General features: G+C 41.1%; 1 protein-coding gene across 13 annotated transcripts in view; it reads right to left on the bottom strand.

Annotated features, from left to right (window-relative positions):
• Positions 1–19,207, bottom strand: part of TENM3 (teneurin transmembrane protein 3) — a 704,125-nt gene that overhangs the window by 40,142 nt on the left and 644,776 nt on the right. For 9 of the 13 annotated variants that reach the window (XM_032780127.1, XM_032780134.1, XM_032780182.1 and 6 more), the window contains 5 exons: positions 16,097–16,346; positions 15,653–15,673; positions 6,873–7,105; positions 6,181–6,335; positions 4,337–5,211 (listed from right to left, as the gene is read on the bottom strand). In XM_032780127.1, the coding sequence (XP_032636018.1) occupies positions 4,337–5,211; positions 6,181–6,335; positions 6,873–7,105; positions 15,653–15,673; positions 16,097–16,346 (1,534 nt within the window). The remainder of the gene's footprint in view (positions 1–4,336; positions 5,212–6,180; positions 6,336–6,872; positions 7,106–15,652; positions 15,674–16,096; positions 16,347–19,207) is intronic. The other 4 variants (XM_075066391.1, XM_032780142.1, XM_075066395.1 and 1 more) reach the window with 1 other exon arrangement.

Genomic DNA, 19,207 nt, shown 5'->3' with positions numbered 1-19,207 from the left:
TGCAAAATATTTTGGCATTATCAAACCATAACAAGAAAGTTGAAATAATTTGTTTTGAGACTTTTTCCCAAAGAAAATGTAATTAAAATCAATATGTTTTCACAAAACTTTTTATTCCGATGAAACAGCATTTTCTGATGAAAAACTGTTCCATTAAAAAAATTTCAACCCGCTCTAGCCATAAACTACATACATTTCTGTCTATAGATTACAGAAGCTGTGGCTCTGGAAAGCAAAGAGATAGTCAGATTCACCAATAATTAAAAGGAAATTTACAATGAATTTTCCTTGTTCATATCTATCATTTCCTTTTCAAAAAGGAAACACATGGCCCTAAGTAGGGAGATTTTATATGAACAAACATTTAAGGAGCTTTGAAGCACCATGTATTTTTTAAAGAACTTTATATTCTTGCCAAAATCAATGACGTGCTCTCACTTTGCATAGCTCTACACAGTCAGTGAGGTCTTCATTTTCGGTATCAGTTTTATTTATTTCTATATTCTGGATGAGTGAAATTCTTTATCTTTCTCTGTAATTATTTCAGTTTAGGAATTGTAATGAGTCAATACTGTGAGGTTATTGTTTATAAATGCACATAAATAGTAGCATGGAAGGAAAACTAATACTGACTGAAGGGAATAGATGGCCTTTTCATAGTGTCAAAACACAAAGGGGCTCTATTAGTTAGCTGGACATACCTAGCAGAGACCAGAAAGTTTACATGAAAGAAGGTCAGATGTGAAAGATGGTCGTTTACTGAATCAAGAAATAAGTAATTATTTAGCTCATGAAACATATTACCCTAAATCCTACCTGTAATGGAAAGAGTAGAAGTGTAAACTACTTGGTATTTGTAGGGGACTGTGGAAGACTGTGTCACGGCCTAGCTAGGGTGTCTCCGCTTTCTCGGCGGCCTTGTGAAAAGCCCCTGCTTGCTAAGTGGCCGGTCATTGTAGGACACAGCATGCCAGTTATAACTTGCTTTTAACTGGTTGAAACCAGTTTGTATGGCCTTAGGCCAAAGGGCGGACATAGCCTGTGGGAAGTCCCTTTTTGCATATGTATGAGTTGCTTTTGTATTGTGTATATATAGCTGTATGCTCCCGGTCCGCCTTTGGACTCCGACCCAGGCCGAGCTGAGCTTCGGTGCTGGGTTCCCCGCCTAAGTGACAGCAACGCCCAGGGTCCCCGTTGCGGATGTGTCACTTTACCTTCATTAAAGCCAAATAACTCACTGTGTGTGTGGGCCTCGTCCTTGCAGAGCACTCAGGCACGTAACAGTACTGAATACAATCTATCTTTGAAACTATGCAGAAGCCATTAAGTATATTCAGAAACCATCAGCTCTCTTCCTAATGAACTCTCAATAGGCACAAAATAATTACAAGTAACATGGAGAGAAATTACAGGTAGGAATAAAACACTAGTTCTTCCCTATCCAAAATGAATGCAGAGTGCTAAAAATGCCAGCTGTACCAAGACGACGCATTAGTTTCAATAACAAACTTACTATTCCCCTAATCCCCTGATTGGTCCAAGCCGCAAGGTAGAAGCCAGGATTCTTATGTATATGTGTTGAAGTTAAAACAGCATTTATTCTCATTGAATAGAATAACTATGCACAATCGACCTGGAAGCTTAGCATTGTTCTCTCAGTTAAAAGGACATTTCTGACTCATGAAAACAAGAATGTATTCCCTGCCTGCTGCTGAATATTCTCCCATTCTTCTGTGTGTCCTTGCTTTGTTTCTGTACACTTTTGTCAAGGCTTAAAAAGATAAGAAATGATGCACGAATATGGAATTAAGTATTACAGATGTGCACTAATGCTTTGGGAACATACTATCAGCGCTCTGCCAATCTACAGATTATTATAACAATTTCTTAAAACTGGCAGCAATTCTGTTCCACCTGCTGCTTTTGTTGGAAATCAGCATTTCTAGTTGCACCTCCCCTCCAGGACACAATGTGCACTGAAGCAGTGCCTGCTGCTCTCACGTCTCTGATGGCATATGTAAAGGTTGGAGAGTACATGCAGGTGCTCAGGCTCCCCTTCTACTGCCTCAGCCAAATGTACACTGACATAAATGTGAAGTTATCTCTGAACATAGATGTCCGGCTCTGCAGCCATTGCCTGACACCAGCACTTTATTTTCTTTATAATGTGCACTGACTTGAAAGCTTTTTTTTAGGTCCTGACCTTGGTAGCAGTTGCTGTTACGTTTCATCCTCAAGATAGGAAAGGTTAAAAAAGAAGAGACTGACCAGTTTTCATTATGCCCTTTGTAATTCAGAATACCTTAATACAGTTCCCTGTAACTCTTTCTCTTCTCAGCCTGAACGATTCCACTTCTCCTAGTCTCTCAGTAATCATTATATGTATATTATGTGTACATTCTGTGTGTTCCCAAATCACCTTTGACACCATTTTCTGAACTTTTCAGTCTCCACTGTTTCTTTACCGAGTGAGGTGATTTAAAAAAAAAATCTATTTTCAATTCATCAATAAAATGCTTTTTTGTTAAACAAATTGTATTAATGAATTGGGAAATAGATTTTTTGATAAATCACTTGTGTTTTTTAAGTGGCACATTTATTAAACTGTGCTTGGTATATTGATTCATTTCTTTGTTTATTTTTGGGATGAAGTTCTCTACAGAAAAACAAAAATTTTGAATTCTATGGTATTTCTAGTGACACAAAATGTCGTGATTCTTTTCAGTCAATGTTATCTGGTAGCCTGTAAATCCTTTTGATAATTCATATATTTTATTATGAATGGATAACAACAATATGATGATAACATTTGGAAAAACAGTTCTTTTTTAAAAACTTTTAAAAGCATGGTAAAAATCACAAGTCAGACTTGTGCCCTAACCACTCATGTTTTGCTACTTACTGTGTACCTCACTGATTGCTGGTGTATCTGTGCCTTCAGTAGCTGCTTCCCATGGGAACAGGGCTGGTGCAACCATTTAGGTGAACTAGGCGGTTGCCTACGACGCCAAGATTTGGGGGCGCCAAAAAGTGGCACCCCCCCCAAATTTTTTTAAATGGTTGCAGCCGCTGCTGCTGGAGGGGCTGAGCTGCTGGCGGCAGCAGCTGCCTGCAGCCAGCAGCCCAAGGTGTCCCCTGGGTCAGGGCGCCGCTGCGGCAGCCCAGGGCCCGCCCCCCCCCCCCGTCAGGGAGCCTCGGGTGGCGCGCCGCCGCCGCAGCCAGGCAGCCAGAGCACCCCCACCCCCCCGGGGGTCAGCGCGCCCCTGGGGTCAGTCGCCGCCCCGTAGCCTGGCTGCCCAGGTGCCCCCCGCCCCCGGGTCAGGGAGCCACCGACGCAGCTGGGCACCCAGGGCGCCCCCCGCCCCGGGGTCAGCGCACCCCCGGGGTCAGGGAGCGCCGCCACGACCCAGCGCCCGCGCCCCCCCTCCGGGGTCAGGGCGCCCCCCCCGGTCAGGGAGCAGCCCAGGGCCGGCGCTTTCCCTGGGGCGCCAGCATTGCGGGGGGGGGCGACATTTTGCCGGAGGGGCGGCAGACGGCTCCGGTGGAGCTGCCGCAGTCGTATCTGCGGACGGTCTGCTGGTCCCGCGGCTCCGGTGGACCTGCCGCAGGCATGCCTGCGGCAGCTCTGCCGGAGCCACGAGACCCACGCGCTGGGTGGCGAAATGGCCTGGCGCCTAGGGCGCCAGAAACCCTAGCGCTGGTCCTGCATGGGAATGACACTTTCACCATGGCCTACGCTTCTTTTATCAAACCACTTGCTCTAGAGGCCGCCCATGATCCCTCTGTGGGAAAGCTTGCCATTTTATCCATCAGAACCCTCCTGCATATTTTCTACTTTCTGACATTCCAACACTTAAACAATTTCCATTCTAGCTTTTTTGATACAGAGTACTCATCTGATAGACTGCTTTCACTTGAAAGACCAAACAGTAGAGACTAGGCACCAAAAGAAATTTCTTCCAGTGGCTTAGTATTTATTACAGAACCAATGGGAGTATCATGAGCAAAAGGAGAGAGAGAAATCTAGATTTTTAACAGAAGCCTACAAAAGCTTGTTTGCCTGAGCTATGACACTTTGGACAAAGCTTGCTGCTGTCTCATAATAACTGTGTTACAGTATAAAACACAGATTCTGGATAATCAATCTATCATTAATTCACATTAAAGTTTGGAAGATGTCAGACAGACAAAGAATGTACAGAACTGTTTAAGTTAGCAAAAAGTACTATCTTTTTAAAGCTTAATTTTGTCAAAGCCCTAAAAGTATTTCAAATCATAATACTGGACTCCAGAACTGTGGAGACTAATCATATAACTTTATTTTTTCTATACTTACTCAAAAAATGTAGTCCATCCAGTCTCATCACTTTTAGTTGCCAGAAGCCCACTGTTGCCATGATAAGTAAATAAAACAAGCTCTTGGCCTTGGGCAGTCATGCTTTTCAGGCATCCATTGGTGCCTATAGTCAACCAAATCACTTGGTTATCCGGAGACACCACTCTCACTGGCATCCGATTGGGATCTCGTCTGATACGAAGTGTATTTCCATTGCTATCCGTTACTGCTGTGATATCATTATCGTTACTGTAGCTAAAATTGTACAGATAGTCTCCAGTGACTAGACTCATAGTATATTGGTGAGTACCATTAACATCGAAGATATAGAGCTCTTGATCAGTTGGAGAGGCAACTTCATAAAAGTTCACTGAATTCAGCAAGGGCTTGTTCTTTGACACAGCTCGTATCCGAATATTTCCAAGATCAGCAATGTACAATGTACCATCTGGAGACACAGCCAAGGAGGAAGGGGCATTAAGTTTGGCATCTTTAGCATACCCATCACCGCTTTGGTAACAGTCACAGTTAACATCATTTTTGCAATCACACTCTGATGGTATTCCAGCAACTAACGAGATCTCTCCATCAGTTATAACCTGCCTTATTCTGTTAATCTTTTTTTCATCAGTTTCTGTAATGTAAAGTACCCCACTGTAGGACACAGCAATAGCTGTTGCTGATTCTAAAGTGGTCTGTACAGCATGCTTTCCGACAGAGTACTCCACGCCAGGCACTTGGCAGTGCATTGGTCTCCCAGCAGCAATACGGACCTGACGATTTTCAGTGATCTGCAAAACGACATTGTTATCCAAAACATAAATGGAGTTATCCATTGGATTGATAGCCAAGTCTGTGGGCCATTCCAGACGTACCTAAAAAAAGAAAAGGGTTTCACTAGTCAGTAAATCTGGGTTAAGTACAATTAGCTTGCTGAACTGAATTTAACCTTTTTGATAATAGTTTTAGAAAATGCTTATAGGATATTTCTGATTTGTTATAATCAGACTAGTCAAAAGGTCTCATATGAACACAAATGGAGTAAAAGAAACAATTTTATGCAAATTATGTATCTTAAAAAAGATGCGCTGGAACTATCCTACAGGCATTCTGCCCCCTCAATCTGGAATGACCTTATATGCACATGCAAACCTCTTCCCCCGCCGCCCCCCTCCCCCGCCAATTCAGAGAGTCTAAATCTAAGTAGAAGTTCAAGGAATGGATATCAAGGAACTACCTACTTATATTGTACCATTCCTAGCAGTAATCAGATAATACCCAAAATGAAATTCAGTACTTTCCAGATTGTGAAATATTGTATTGGTATTCCATTTTCAATCACAGCAACAGTAAAGTCCCTTCATATAACTCCATTGGGACCTATAAAAAAAGGTCCTCTGAGCTCTTTAAAGTATCTTGGCATTCACACTAATAGACTAAGGACATTAGTGGTTCTGTTCATTTAAAAAATATGATTATGCCAATACTGGTCTAATAGATTTGCTACTCTGCTGGTATTTTATTACTATACTTAACATTTCTTGCTGACAATTATGTTGTTCTGTACTACGCTGAACTTTATGTGCAGAAAAATTGAATACAGCAGCATATATTTGCTAGTAGAATATACTGAAAATCATGCCCTTGGAATAAGTTTCTTAACACAGTTATCCTGTTAAATATATAAATGTTCAACATGTTTCACCCGATTCTATTTCAGGGAGCAAACAAGCTGCCTAGCTTTACCCTCAGGCTATTTCTTCCTGCCCTCCCCGCCCCCCGCCAAAAAAACAAAAAAACAAAAAAACAAAAAAACCCACTCCAAATTAGCTGTTTTTTAATACCTGGCTGATGTGCATGCTAGTGTCGCATGTTAGAGGTCGTGCTGAGGTTAGATCATTAGAGCCAAGCAAAGTTGATATTATTCCATTTTGATCCACTTTTCTAATCATGGTCCCATCAACAAAGTAGATTAATCCATTCTTGTCAATTGCCAGTCCTTTAGTCAAGGAGAAAAAAAATGAGTTTTATTACACTAGCCATTTATTTAGCATCCGTTACTAACCACTTGCAAAGTGCTAGTGACTAGGTCTGAGGAATTTGAGGACAGGAAGTATGCAATACAATAATTTGTAAACATATGTAGCATAATGAACAAAGGTTTACTTCACATTCTAGTCTCGTTGACTGCATATACTGTTCCACGAAAGTAAAATGCAGTCTATGAGAGGTGCCTGGTATTTTAGTATACCTGAAAAACTGAATAGATAGGAGTAACACATTGACATTTTAAAAACTTTGGATATAATTTGCTGGATACATAATCTTTGTGAAATTTGAAAAGGACTATAAAGTCAAATATTTCCTGTAAAATCAACTTGGGCTTTTTGTAGCTCCATTCTACACTGTCTTTCTGGACAGCAGAGGAGAAGCTTTTGTGATTAAAGCACAATTGTGATTAAAGCACAGTTCAGGCACTGACTGATTTTTTTTTTTTTTTTTTTTTTTTAAGACCATGAATTGATAATGTCTCTACCTTTGGGACTCATGAGTGTTGCTTCCACAGCCTTGCCTCCATCACCGCATCTTGCCTCATCAAACGGAAGGCACTGTTCTCCAGTTCCTGCTACTACATCAGCATTTTTTGTCAGGTCTTTTGCACCAGTGAGTGACTTTGGACGATAGATCCTGCGTGTATTAGTGTCAGAAACATACAAATCTCCTGTGACTGGGTCAGTTGCAAGGTAGTATCTGTGAGCTGGGTTGCTGCTGTAAAAGGTGATCACAGATTTAAACATAATGAGTAATAAACTGCACATAAGCACTGGAAGAAAAAGTTTCAGATTTAACAGGCTACATACTGGCATTCATATAAAAAAATAAAAACAGTAGTCATATGCAATTTGAGATGGCTGCCCTCTCTCTAATGGACTCAATCAAAATAATTGATTCTGAAATCTCTCCTGAGTGTTTAAAATCCTGATTTGAATCCAAACTTTGCAGCATGCCTCATCCCTAGCTTACGCTCATTTCATCACTGTTATCTCAGTATCCTTTTTATTACAACGTATATAGGGTTGCTGAGGTGCATGGTTTATATTATTCATAAACAGATAAGGTAGGGTTCATATTATTGGTTCATGGGCAGGAGATAAGACATTCTCCTTAGTACTGGTTTAATCTGGTCCTCTCAAAAGCATGATATGCATGATTTAATACATTAGGAAAATTCATCTTTTTCACCACAGCACTGAGTGCAGTTTTTTCCTTTGCACAAAGAATCAGATTTCAAGTTACTGTACTAACTACGCCAATATAGTCTTCATTATACTGAAAGAAAGCCTGTATTGCTATCCATTTTTCCAGAAACATACAGTTTGCTGCTCCGGTGTTGAGAATTACTCTTTTGTCCCCCTGCTAGAGAAAAAGCAACACCGGAGAGTACCCCTCTTAGTTGATATATCATGATGCAGTAACTTAACCTGCTGTAGTTATGATTCTTGACCTGATTTATGGCACTAAGAACAGAAATGAGGTCATTCAAGTACAGAAGGTGATTTCTGATGGCCTGCTAATGCACTGAGCCATAGTGCCAGAATAGTCAGTTCCATTTCTGATATGTTCGCAAATGCACTACTAAAACATATCTACCAATCATGATGATATCCAAACATCTGTTCACAAAAATGTAGTGTCTCACATTTTGTAAATATAAATCAGTGCTAATGTAACACATTTTATACACTGCCACTTGCAAAAAGCAACAGAGACCAACGTGAACAAGTTGTGAACAAATTATGTCTTCAAATAAGGACAGCTTTTTATAGCTATCTACTTTAAAACTATAGAAGCGTGCCACATACATAAGATTGTTTTAACGTCTTGGTTCGCAGTAAAGAAATCAACAAAGCAGATAAATTATATCAAATGCTAAGTACTTAAACACCTTTTGTAACTGAGTGTGTTACAGAATTAAACATTATATAGCACAGCTGAAAATTACATGAATTTTTACATTAAATTTGTATATCTGAAATTGTTAACGTAGTAAGCTAATTATTGAAACATACTTTCAACTCTTAATTATAACACAAATGATTTATAGTATACTGGTGTACAAACTATTTACCACTATTTATATTTAGGTGATTACTTAGGTTTTTTAAGAAATATCTTGTCCATTTTAAATACAAATGTACTGCAAAATGCAAAATACAAATGAAATTACAATTTAGTATAATTTTTAGTGCTGGAATACAGCATCATCCGATCAACAACTGTGAATAATTTATATACACAGTATAATATTTCCTGTTTAATAAACAGTGGTTAATTATTTCATAAATAAATGAGGATAAGGTTTCTAATTTTAATACACAGTTCTAATTATAAGAGAAAAGTAATAATTATTAGCTAAGATCACTTTTCTTAGTGGTAAGTAATGGATTTTCATTAATACAAAGTTATTTAGATGATAATTTGAAAGTGTTTTCTGTTTTTAAGGAAATTATCAGATGTGGAGTTTGTTTACTCAGGATATTATTATGTAGTTAATAAAAGGCTCTTCAAGTTGTTAAATGGAAATGTCTAATTACAGTATATTTTTTGAGACATAATTGGCATCAGGACTGGCACCAGGGTTTCTCGCGCCCTAGGCGCACAGCCATTTCACCGCCCCATGCGCCGCTCCTGCGGCTCCACCGGAGCTGCCGCAGCCGTGCCTGCAGGAGATCCACCGGAGCTGCGGGGGACCAGCGCACTGTCCGCAGGCAAGCCTGCAGCAGCTCCACCGGAGCCACCTGCCGCCCCCCACGGCAAAATGCCGCTCCCCGAAAATCCTGGCGCCCTAGGCGATTGCCTAGTTAGCCTCAATGAAAGTGCCAGCCCTGATTGGTATAAATATATAATTTATTTTTAATGGAAAGCTTAAAAGTTGAGGTAACCATATTTGTTATAGACATATCAATGCTGAATTCTGAAGAGCAAATCAGAACTTGGGGATTTCTGTAACATATGGTTAGTGAATTAAGTTTACAATCAGTAGCCATAGTACAGGGATGTGCATATTATAGAATTACTGAAAACAACTGGTGGTATTGATTGGCTACTGAGGCCGTTTTATTTAATCGCAATTTAAAATACTAAGATTCTGACATGTCTGCAAAATCAAAGAAATAGAATCTAAATCCAAGTTACTTCTTCTTAAGTTATCCAACATTGTCTGACTCATTGTAGGGGGCTTCGAAGATCATGCCGTGAGAAAGCAGCATAGACTCAGAAGGGACCACTGTGATCATCTAGTCCAGGGGCTGGCAACCTTTCAGAAGTGGTGTGCCGAGTCTTCATTTATTCACTCTAATTTAAGCAGGGTGATCAGACAGCAAATGTGAAAAATCTGGACAGGGAGTGGGGGGTAATAGGACTCTATATAAGAAAAAGACCCAAAAATCGGGACTGTCCCTATAAAATCGGGACATCTTGTCACCCTAAATTTAAGGTTTCGTGTGCCAATAATACATTTTAACATTTTTAGAAAATCTTTCTGTAAGTCTATAATATATAACTAAACTATTGTTGAATGTAAAGTAAATAAGGTTTTTAAAATGTTTAAGCTACATTTAAAATTAAATTAAAATGCAGAGCCCCCCCCGAACTGGTGGGCAGGACCTGGGAAGTGTGAGTACCACTGAAAATCAGCTTGCGTGCCACCTTCAGCATGCGTGCCATAGGTTGCCTACCCCTGATCTAGTCTGACATCCTGCACATTGCAGGCCACAGAACCTGACCCACCCATTCCTGTACCAGACCCCTAACCTCTGCATGAGTTACTGAAGACCTCAGATCATGGTTTAAAGACTTCAAGTTACGGAGAATTTATCATTTAAACTAGTTTAAACCTGCAAGTGAGCCCTGCCCCATGCTGCAGAGGAAGGTGAAATCCCCCTAGGGCCTCTACCAATCTGATCCTGGGGAAAATTCCTTCCTAACCCCAAATATGGCAATCAGTTAGACCCTGAGCATGTGGGCAAGACCCACCACCCAGACACCTGGGAAATAATTCTATGTAGTAACTCAGAGGCCTTCCTATCTAGTGTCCCCTCTCTGGCCACTGGGAATTTTTGCTACTGCCAGTTGCTGCTGGGCCATATGCCATTGTAGGCAGTTCCATCACACCATCCGCACCATAAACTTATTGAAACCAGTTCGGATTTTGGCCCCCACTGCTCCCCTTGGAATGATGTTCCAGAACTTCAATTCTCTGATGGTTAGAAACCTTCACATAATTTCGAGCCTAAACTTGTTTATGGTCAGTTTATATCTATTTGTTTTTGCGGCCACACTGGCGCTTAACTTAACTAGTGGGGAAGGATAGCTCAGTGGTTTGAGCATTGGCCTACTAAACCTAGGGTTGTGAGCTCAATCCTTGCGAGGGCCACTTAGAGATCTAGGGCAAAAATCAGTACTTGGTCCTGCTAGTGAAGGCAGGGGGCTGGACTCAATGACCTTTCAGGGCCCCTTCCAGTTCTAGGAGATAGGTATATCTCCAATTATTTTAATAGGCAGCAGGTTTAAAACAATTGCAAGGAAGTTCTTCTTCACACAGCGCACAGTCAACTTGTGGAACTCCTTACCTGAGGAGGTTGTGAAGGCTGGAACTATAACAGTGTTTTTTAAAAGAGAACTGGATAAATTCATGGTGGTTAAGTCCATAAATGGCTATTAGCCAGGATGGGTAAGGAATGGTGTCCCTAGCCTCTGTTTGTCAGAGGACGGAGATGGATGGCAGGAGAGAGATCACTTGATCATTGCCTGTTAGGTTCACTCCCTCTGGGGCACCTGGCATTGGCCACTGTCGGTAGACAGGATACTGGGCTAGATGGACCTTTGGTCTGACCCGGTACGGCCATTCGTATGTTCTTAACTTAAATAACTCCTCTCTCTCCCTGGTATTTATCCCTCTGATATATTTATAGAGAGCAATCACATCTCCCCTCAGCCTTCTTTTGGTTAGGCTAAACAAGCCAAGTTCTTTGAGTCTCCTCTGGTAAGACAGGTTTTCCATTCCTCAGATCATCCTAGTAGCCCTTCTCTGTTCCAGTTTGAATTCATCTTTCTTAAACATGGCAGATCAGAACTGCATACATTATTCCAGATGAGGTCTCACCGGTACTCTTCATAATGGTACTAACACTTCTCTGTCTCTACTGGAAATGCTGTGCCTTCATGCATCCTAAGATTGCATTAACCTTTTTCATGGACACATCACACTGATGGCTTAGTTATTCTGTGATCAACCAGTACATCTAGGTCTTTCTCCCCCTCTGTTGCTTCCAACTGATAAATCCCCCACTTTATAGCAAAAATTCTTGTTGTTAATACCTAAATGCATGACTTTTCATTTTACACTGTTAAAATTCATCCCATTTCTATTACCTCAGTTTACAAGGTCATACAGATCTTCTGGTATGATATCTGATCCTTCTCTGTATTGGCAATACCTCCCAACTTTGTGTCATCCACAAATTTTGTTAGCATACTCTAAATTTTTGTACCAAGGACAGTAATAAAAATGTTAAATAAGATTGATTCCAAGACCAATCCCTGAGGAACTCCTCTAATAAACTTCCCCCAGCCTGACAGCTCACCTTTCAATATGATCCGTTTTAGTCTTCCCTTTAACTAGCTCCTTGTCTACCTTTCAATTCTCATACCTTGTGTCAAGTGCTGTAGCTATCTTTAGAAATCTCATATTAGTAATCTCACTGGTACAGACATGTGCAAGGCACTTTTGTAGCTAGCACTGCAGGGTATTTATGTGCCAAATATGCTAACCATTCATATGCCCCCAATGGGGAGGGAGAGCTCAGTAGTTTGAGCACTGGCCTGCTAAACCTGGGGTTGTGAGCCAGGAGTGCCGTCAGCTTTTTTGCCACCCTAGGCGGTGGAAGGTCCCACCCCCGAAATGCCACCCCCGACAGAGGCAGCGGAAGGTCCGGCCGCTGCAGTTGCCGTCCCCCAAATGTTAGTGCCCTAGACGACCGCCTAGGTCGCCTAATGGGTTGCACCAGCCCTGTTGTGAGCTCAGTCCTTGAGGCAGGGCTGGCTCTAGACATATCGCCGCCTCAAGCACAGCGGCATGCTGCGGCGGGCGCTCTCCTGGTTGCCAGTCCCACGGCTCTGGTGGACCTCCCTCAGGCATGCCTGCAGAGGGTCCACTGGTCCCGTGACTCCACCGAAGCCGCGGGACCAGCAGACCCTCCGCAGGCATGCTGCTGAAGGCACCCTGCCTGCCGCCCTCCCAGCGACCAGCAGAGTGGCCCCCCGCCATGCTGCCCCAAGCACGCGCTTGGTGTGCTGGGGCCTGGAGCTACCTCTGCCTTGAGGGGGCCATTTAGGGAACTGGGGTAAAAATCTGTCATGTGGTAGTCTATTGTTTAACAGTGCGATTAAAACTGCAATTAATCATGATTATTTTTTTTAATCACAATTACTTTTTTTGGGTTAATCAGGTGAGTTAATTGCGATTAATTAACAGCACTAAAAATTACAGAATAAGCAGAGGAAGTGTGTGTATGAGGGGAAGCCTGGCTTGTGCCTCCTCACTGGCCTAACTACGTCACCTTTCCCTGTTTCTGTGGTATATATAAAATCAGAATGAAAAGTGTAAGGCAACCTTAACTCCAGATGCTGCTACCTGTGCTGCCTACAATTGTGTTCCTAAAATAATCTCTTTGTCACTGCTCATATCAGGCTACACCTCTCTTTTAATTTCTCTACAGGTTTCCATTTACTGTCTACATCATCTGCATCTTCAATACTCTGTGAAATACTGTCCCTACCTCAGCCTGTATTTATTCTATTGCTTCTTCCACCCACTGTTAACACCTGGAGTCACTGGACTGAGGGCTTAGCCCTGCCCTGCTGGGGCGCTGGGTTGGGGGCTGCACCACGTGGTTTGGCTTCACTCTGGCTGGGGCACACTGTCGGAGCCATGCTATGTGGCTCCTGGAAGCGGTGGCACGGCCCCGTTCCAGCTCCTACATGCTCCAATGGGAGCTGCAGGGGCGGTGCCTGTGGATGGGGCAGTGTGCAGAACCCCCTGGCCACGCCTCCACATGGGAGCTGGAGAAAGGACATGCCATTGCTTCCGGGAGACTCCTGAGGTAAGCGCTGCTTGGAGCCTGCACCCTCTGAGCCTCTCCGCACATCCCAACCCCCTGCCCCAGCCCTGATCCCCCTCCCATTCTCCAAACTCCTTGATCCCAGACCAGAGCACCCTCCTGCACCCCAAACCTCTCATCCTCAGCCCCACCCTAGGTCCTGCACCCCCTCCCGCATCCCAACTCCAATTTTGGAGCATTCATGGCCCGCCATACAATTTCTATTCCCCGATGTGGCGCTCGGGCCAAAAAGTTTGCGCACCTCTGATCTAGAATATGCAAAAAGAAAACTTACAATTCTGATCACTAACATTATAATTTAAAGAGTTCTGAATATTATATTTAATCATGGGATTTCTTGCTGATGCTACAGGAAATGACATATCTGAACTATTACTACTTAAATTAAAAAAACCTTCCAAAATTAAGGAAAGAAAATCCACATGAGCTAGTATGGCCAGAAGAAGAGTGAATTGTAAGAGAATACAGGCTTATGGAAAAATGAAATGCGAGTCAAATCACCACCTGACAGTAAACATGAACACACCCAATATGAAAATTGGTATGACTGCTGAGCCTCATGCATGTCACATGACACACACTTGTCAGCCCTGTCACAGAGGCTTGCTCTAATGACACATGTCCAACAAGACAGCTGGATACCCACATAGTTTCTCCTCCTTACTACCAGGAGCTGGTAAGACAGAGGAACTGCAGGGAGTCAAGCTGCCTCTCTTTATCACCTTTGGGTGCTCCCCTTGCTGTAGCCAAACTAGTCTGGAGCAGCCAGGAGAAGAAGGTAGCTGTAGCCAACTTCCAAGTCCCTGGCAGTGTTGCCAACTCTAGTCATCTTGGAATCAAGATCTTGTGAATTTTGGTGTTATGTTACTCTGTGAGAACTTCAACTTTCAGGTTTTTTTTAAAAGTACAGTAACTCTTCACTTAAAGTTGTCCCGGTTACTGTTGTTTCATTGTTATGTTGCTGATCAATTAGAGAACATGCTCGTTTAAAGTTGCGCAATGCTCCCTTATAACATTTTTTGGCAGCTGCCTGCTTTGTCCACTGCTTGCAGGAAGAGCAGTCTGTTGGTACTAGCTGGTGGGGGCTTGGAACCAGGGTAATCCAGCAGCCCCCTATCGGCTCTCCATTCCCCTAAGTTCCCTGTGCAGCAGCTGCCCAGCAGGCTATCAATTGCCGGGCAGTTCAGCTGTCCCTCTCCCCATTGCCATGTGCTGCTCTTGCCCTCTGCCTTGGAGCTGCTCCCGGGAGCCTCCTGCTTGTTATACGGGGTGGGGTGGGGAAGAGGGGTGCTAATGTCACTGTGTCCTCCTCCCCCCGCTCCTTTACCCCATCGGGCCATCTCCACAAGGCAAGAGTGGGACACGACAGGGCTCAGGACAGAGGGAGCTTGCTGGCAGCAGCTTCTATCTCAACTTGCTAATCTACTTAAAAAGCCAATGTACTTAGAGTGTGGTCAGCGTACTTGAAGGGGCAATGTGCGTCTCTCTCTCACACACAGTGTATGTCGGTCTCTCTCTGCCATGCTGTCTCTCCTCCATACATTCCTGCTTCCTTGTAGAGAGTGAGGCTACATTGACAACATGTTAACCCTTGAGGGCTCAGACAAGTGCTAATTCATCATTTAGCAGTAAGGTATTCGCTGGGAAATATCCCACCCTCATCCATCCTCTAACTTCACCACCTTAACTAAGCTTCACAGTCATCATTGCTGTGTATAGTATTAAATTGTTTAAAACTTATACTGTGTGTGTATAAGTCTTTTGTCTGAAGAAATTTTTTTCCCTGGAACCTAGCCCCCCCATTTACATTCATTCTTATGGGGAAATTGGATTAGCTTAACATTGTTTCACTTAAAGTTGGCATTTTTCAGGAACATAACTACAATGTTAAGCAAGGAGTTGCTATATGTTTCTTGCCCTTGTGGTTGCACAGAAAATCTTGAAATATGAATTCCCAAAAGCCCTAAATCTGGCCTAACCAGAGGCAACACGTTCTCCTTTGACAGCTGAAGTCATTATTTTTGAAAAGCACGCCTCATACAATAAAAATACTGGAAGTGACTAATCCACAATATACATTCATTTGTAAAAATGGACAGTTAGAAGAAATATACATCTCCTTAAAAATACTTACCTATGTCTAAAATCTTTATTTCTTGGTGGGAGCAAGTAAAGAAGAGTAGAAAAGCAGTATTAGAAAAAAGGTTAGAAAAGAAACAAGAGGAGTAGAAGACAGAATTTAAACTATTATTCTAGTGAAGAAGATGAGTTACAAACTTTGATCCAACAGAGTTAACTTATTTTGACTCTAAAACAGGAAATAATTAGGCTAGTTTGAATTGCTACAATATTTTTAGATAGAGATATGCATAGTTAAACATTTTAGAGTTAATCAAATTTACTTCATTTTTTATTTGGTTCAATTCTTTTGGTTCAATGCATTACATAAAAAAAAATATAACATTTTATCTGCAACTGAATTTGATATATTAACTTATAAAATGTCAGAAAACTATCCCATATTTTAATTCTCAACACCACTTTAATTCCAAAAGTCCCAGACTTGGAAAAGGCGTACCTTAGTTCAAGAACACTAGTGACGTTTCCAGATGGGAATATCCGCCGAACATAGTTGAAATCCCCTACGTAAAGGCTGCCATCTATCCCACAAGCTAAGGCTACCGGAGCTAGTAGTTTATTACCATCAGCTTGGCCGTTGCAACTCGGGCATGAGATGCTGCGTCTTCGTCCATTGCCCATGATGCTACTAACAACTGGAGGTTGCTGAGAAATAAATTGATTTTCACCATTTCCTTTGTAGAGGATACCTGATAGAAATAAAAATACAATTGCTTCCCACATCAAAGTCACATTCAGGAAATGATGATCATTTACAGCAAACATATCTTATGCAAGACTTTTTTTTTTCCATAAAATTCATTAATATTTACAAATAAATCAGAAATACACTTAGAGAACCCACAGCACCAAATTAAAAAACATTGAAAACAACCGTCTTGTCCAAAAGATATAGCAGAATATTAAAAATACTAACATCTGTAATATAAACATATTTACAATCATTCTGTTTATAACATTTTTATATTTATAATTGAGGGGGAAATTTTTTTGAAAAAAATCACAAAAATCACATAATCCATTTACTTTTAATGAAACATATGCTTCTAAATCCCTTCGGTTTGAAAATTTCCCTCAGAAGACTGGAGTTCTAATTGCATGTACATTGATTATGGTAAGAGATGGGTTTATATTTGTGAGTTTCATTCATGTAGTCATACTGTAACTAATTAAAAATATCCTGTTACATATGACTGGACCACTCCCACATACATCAAATATTAATGAGGGGCTACTTCAAAAAAGTTCTGTGACTCAATTTCACATTATAAAAGAGTCTTTTTCATTGTACAATAATAATCTATCCCTGGTAACAAAGTCTGCACCTAGAATACATCTGCAGTTATATACAGTTATTAAAAATGTCAAATACCACAAAAAATGTCGTGGCAGGCCAACCTGCTCCTTAAACCTAATTCTGCTTTGAAGCATGAGAAGTACAGTTATTTTATAAAGACAAAGTAATATGCCAGCAGTACATTTTTATGGCCTTCACAGGAAATGTGGGAAGCAAAATACATACCTGATGTAAAATTTTTCATAGTTCTAAAATTATGTTTGAATTTGGACTCAGTTAAATGTTACCAGTGTCCTTATTATTATACAGATCAATGACTCCATCAAGTTCTGCTGTATGGATGGTCAGCTATTATTGTTATGCTCATATGTCATAATAAATCTTAATGTGGCATAAACCATGTCAACCACATGTCACTTTGTACTTTATAGTGCTACATGTTTTATTTATTGAGTACAAAGTTTCAAAAGCAGTTTTTGATGCTAATGGTAACATTTCTTTTTCGAGATACCGATAAAACAATCAATCTTACAAAAACACATTTAGGAAACTTGAGAAGGTGTGTCCCTCCCCTTCCCCCTACTTTTTCCCCAAGGTACTTTTTAAGTTGAAAAGAGATCAGAATAAATATCTTTCCTTTTTCACTTAGACTGTTTTTGTTTGCTTCAGTTACTTTTTTAATGCCATACAATTTGGTAGAGGTAAATACCAGAGCAAATGTACATTATGAAATCAGAAAGGATGAAACTGGCTTACGAAAACTTAAAGAAAAGTCTTCGAAGTAAGGCTGCAACATTATAGCAAAGGGAATGTGTTTTTCATGAATAGTCTGAAGAAAAATGCATTAATGGCATCTGAAATCACCCTTCCTATGATTACATCATTTGTGACAATCATGGAACCATAATTTTGCTGAAATAGCTAAGTTCTATAATTTTTATAAGAGGACTCCTACAAGTCAAGACTCTGCACTAGTGCACATGATTTATTCTGTCATTACTTTGAAAAATTGGTCCTTCATATTTCTCCTCTATTATCACAGAATGGAAAGATGAACATTAGAATATTTATTGCAGTGGTTCAGGGTGTCCATACAAACACCTGTCACTATCTGTACTCTACTCTGAATAAATTTCTCCAGCTCATCCACCTTGTCATTACAACTAACTACTTCCTTTATTCAATTAGACACGTCACTTTGAAAAGTCATACTTGTCAAATCTACTCTTGAACATAATTTAAAGCCACAATCACTTCACCTTGTGAATAGAAACAACCTCATAATTTAAAAAAACTAGACTAAATAAAACATGCATCTTTGCATTTTATAAATATCATAAGAATTTTGCATGGCTCTTTTCTGACATTTTATATTTAAATTTCCATTTCCCCTTATTTGGTTGTATTATTTTTCTACTACTCAGCAGTACCAGTTAGACCCATCATATCACACCAGCTAAGCAGGATCAAACTGAGCTAATACATAGATGGGAAACCTCTACAAAATACCTGGATACTGCTGGAAGTAGCATTCTTCCCTCTCAGGACATAGCTACACCACAAATTAAGGTGTAATTGCAGTGTGATAACAATAGTAGTGAAAATATGGTGGCATAAGGCTTCACTTTAGGTTACCTGCCACAGTACAAGCCTGTTGATGACACTGGGTGCATATTCAAATTGCTGGCCCATCCCAAAGTCTATGCCACAGTATTTTCACTGCTATTGTTACCTGTGCTAGAGTGAAGTTAGAGTGAGTATGTTAACTTGCACTACAATTGCACCTTCAGTTGTGGTGCAGACATACTCTAGGTCAGTACAGAACTGATGCCCCAACACAGTGTTAGAGGGAGACCCAATCATACTTTCTGTAAGAGTACAGTACATCCTGACCAAATTCCAACTTGCATCATTTCATTCTGCTTATCCAACTTCTCTTACAGATCCACCTGAATACAGTATTCTTCATTTCCTTTGCTAAACTCTTATGCCATGCTGCTGAACACTGTTAAACAGCTGCCTCATTTTACTCCAAAGTAGGCTCTATTTCACTGGGGAGTGGAGCGATCCTTGTATGAATTTTGGTTTTGGATCCTTTAGTACCAAAGTCACTATGTAAATTATAATTACTATATTATAATTGTGGCTGTTGCTATGTTGTCTGGGCAGTCCCTAGCAACCTCCACCACTCCCCTTCTCCATCAAGTGAGGAGCGGTAGGCAGGGTGGAACTGATTGTTGTGGGGGGGGGTGG

This window comes from Chelonoidis abingdonii, chromosome 5, assembly GCF_003597395.2.
Source record: "Chelonoidis abingdonii isolate Lonesome George chromosome 5, CheloAbing_2.0, whole genome shotgun sequence".
NCBI lineage: Eukaryota > Metazoa > Chordata > Testudines > Testudinidae > Chelonoidis > Chelonoidis abingdonii.
Note: the sequence above shows the minus strand (reverse complement) of the source record. Positions and strands in the feature narration are given on the sequence as shown.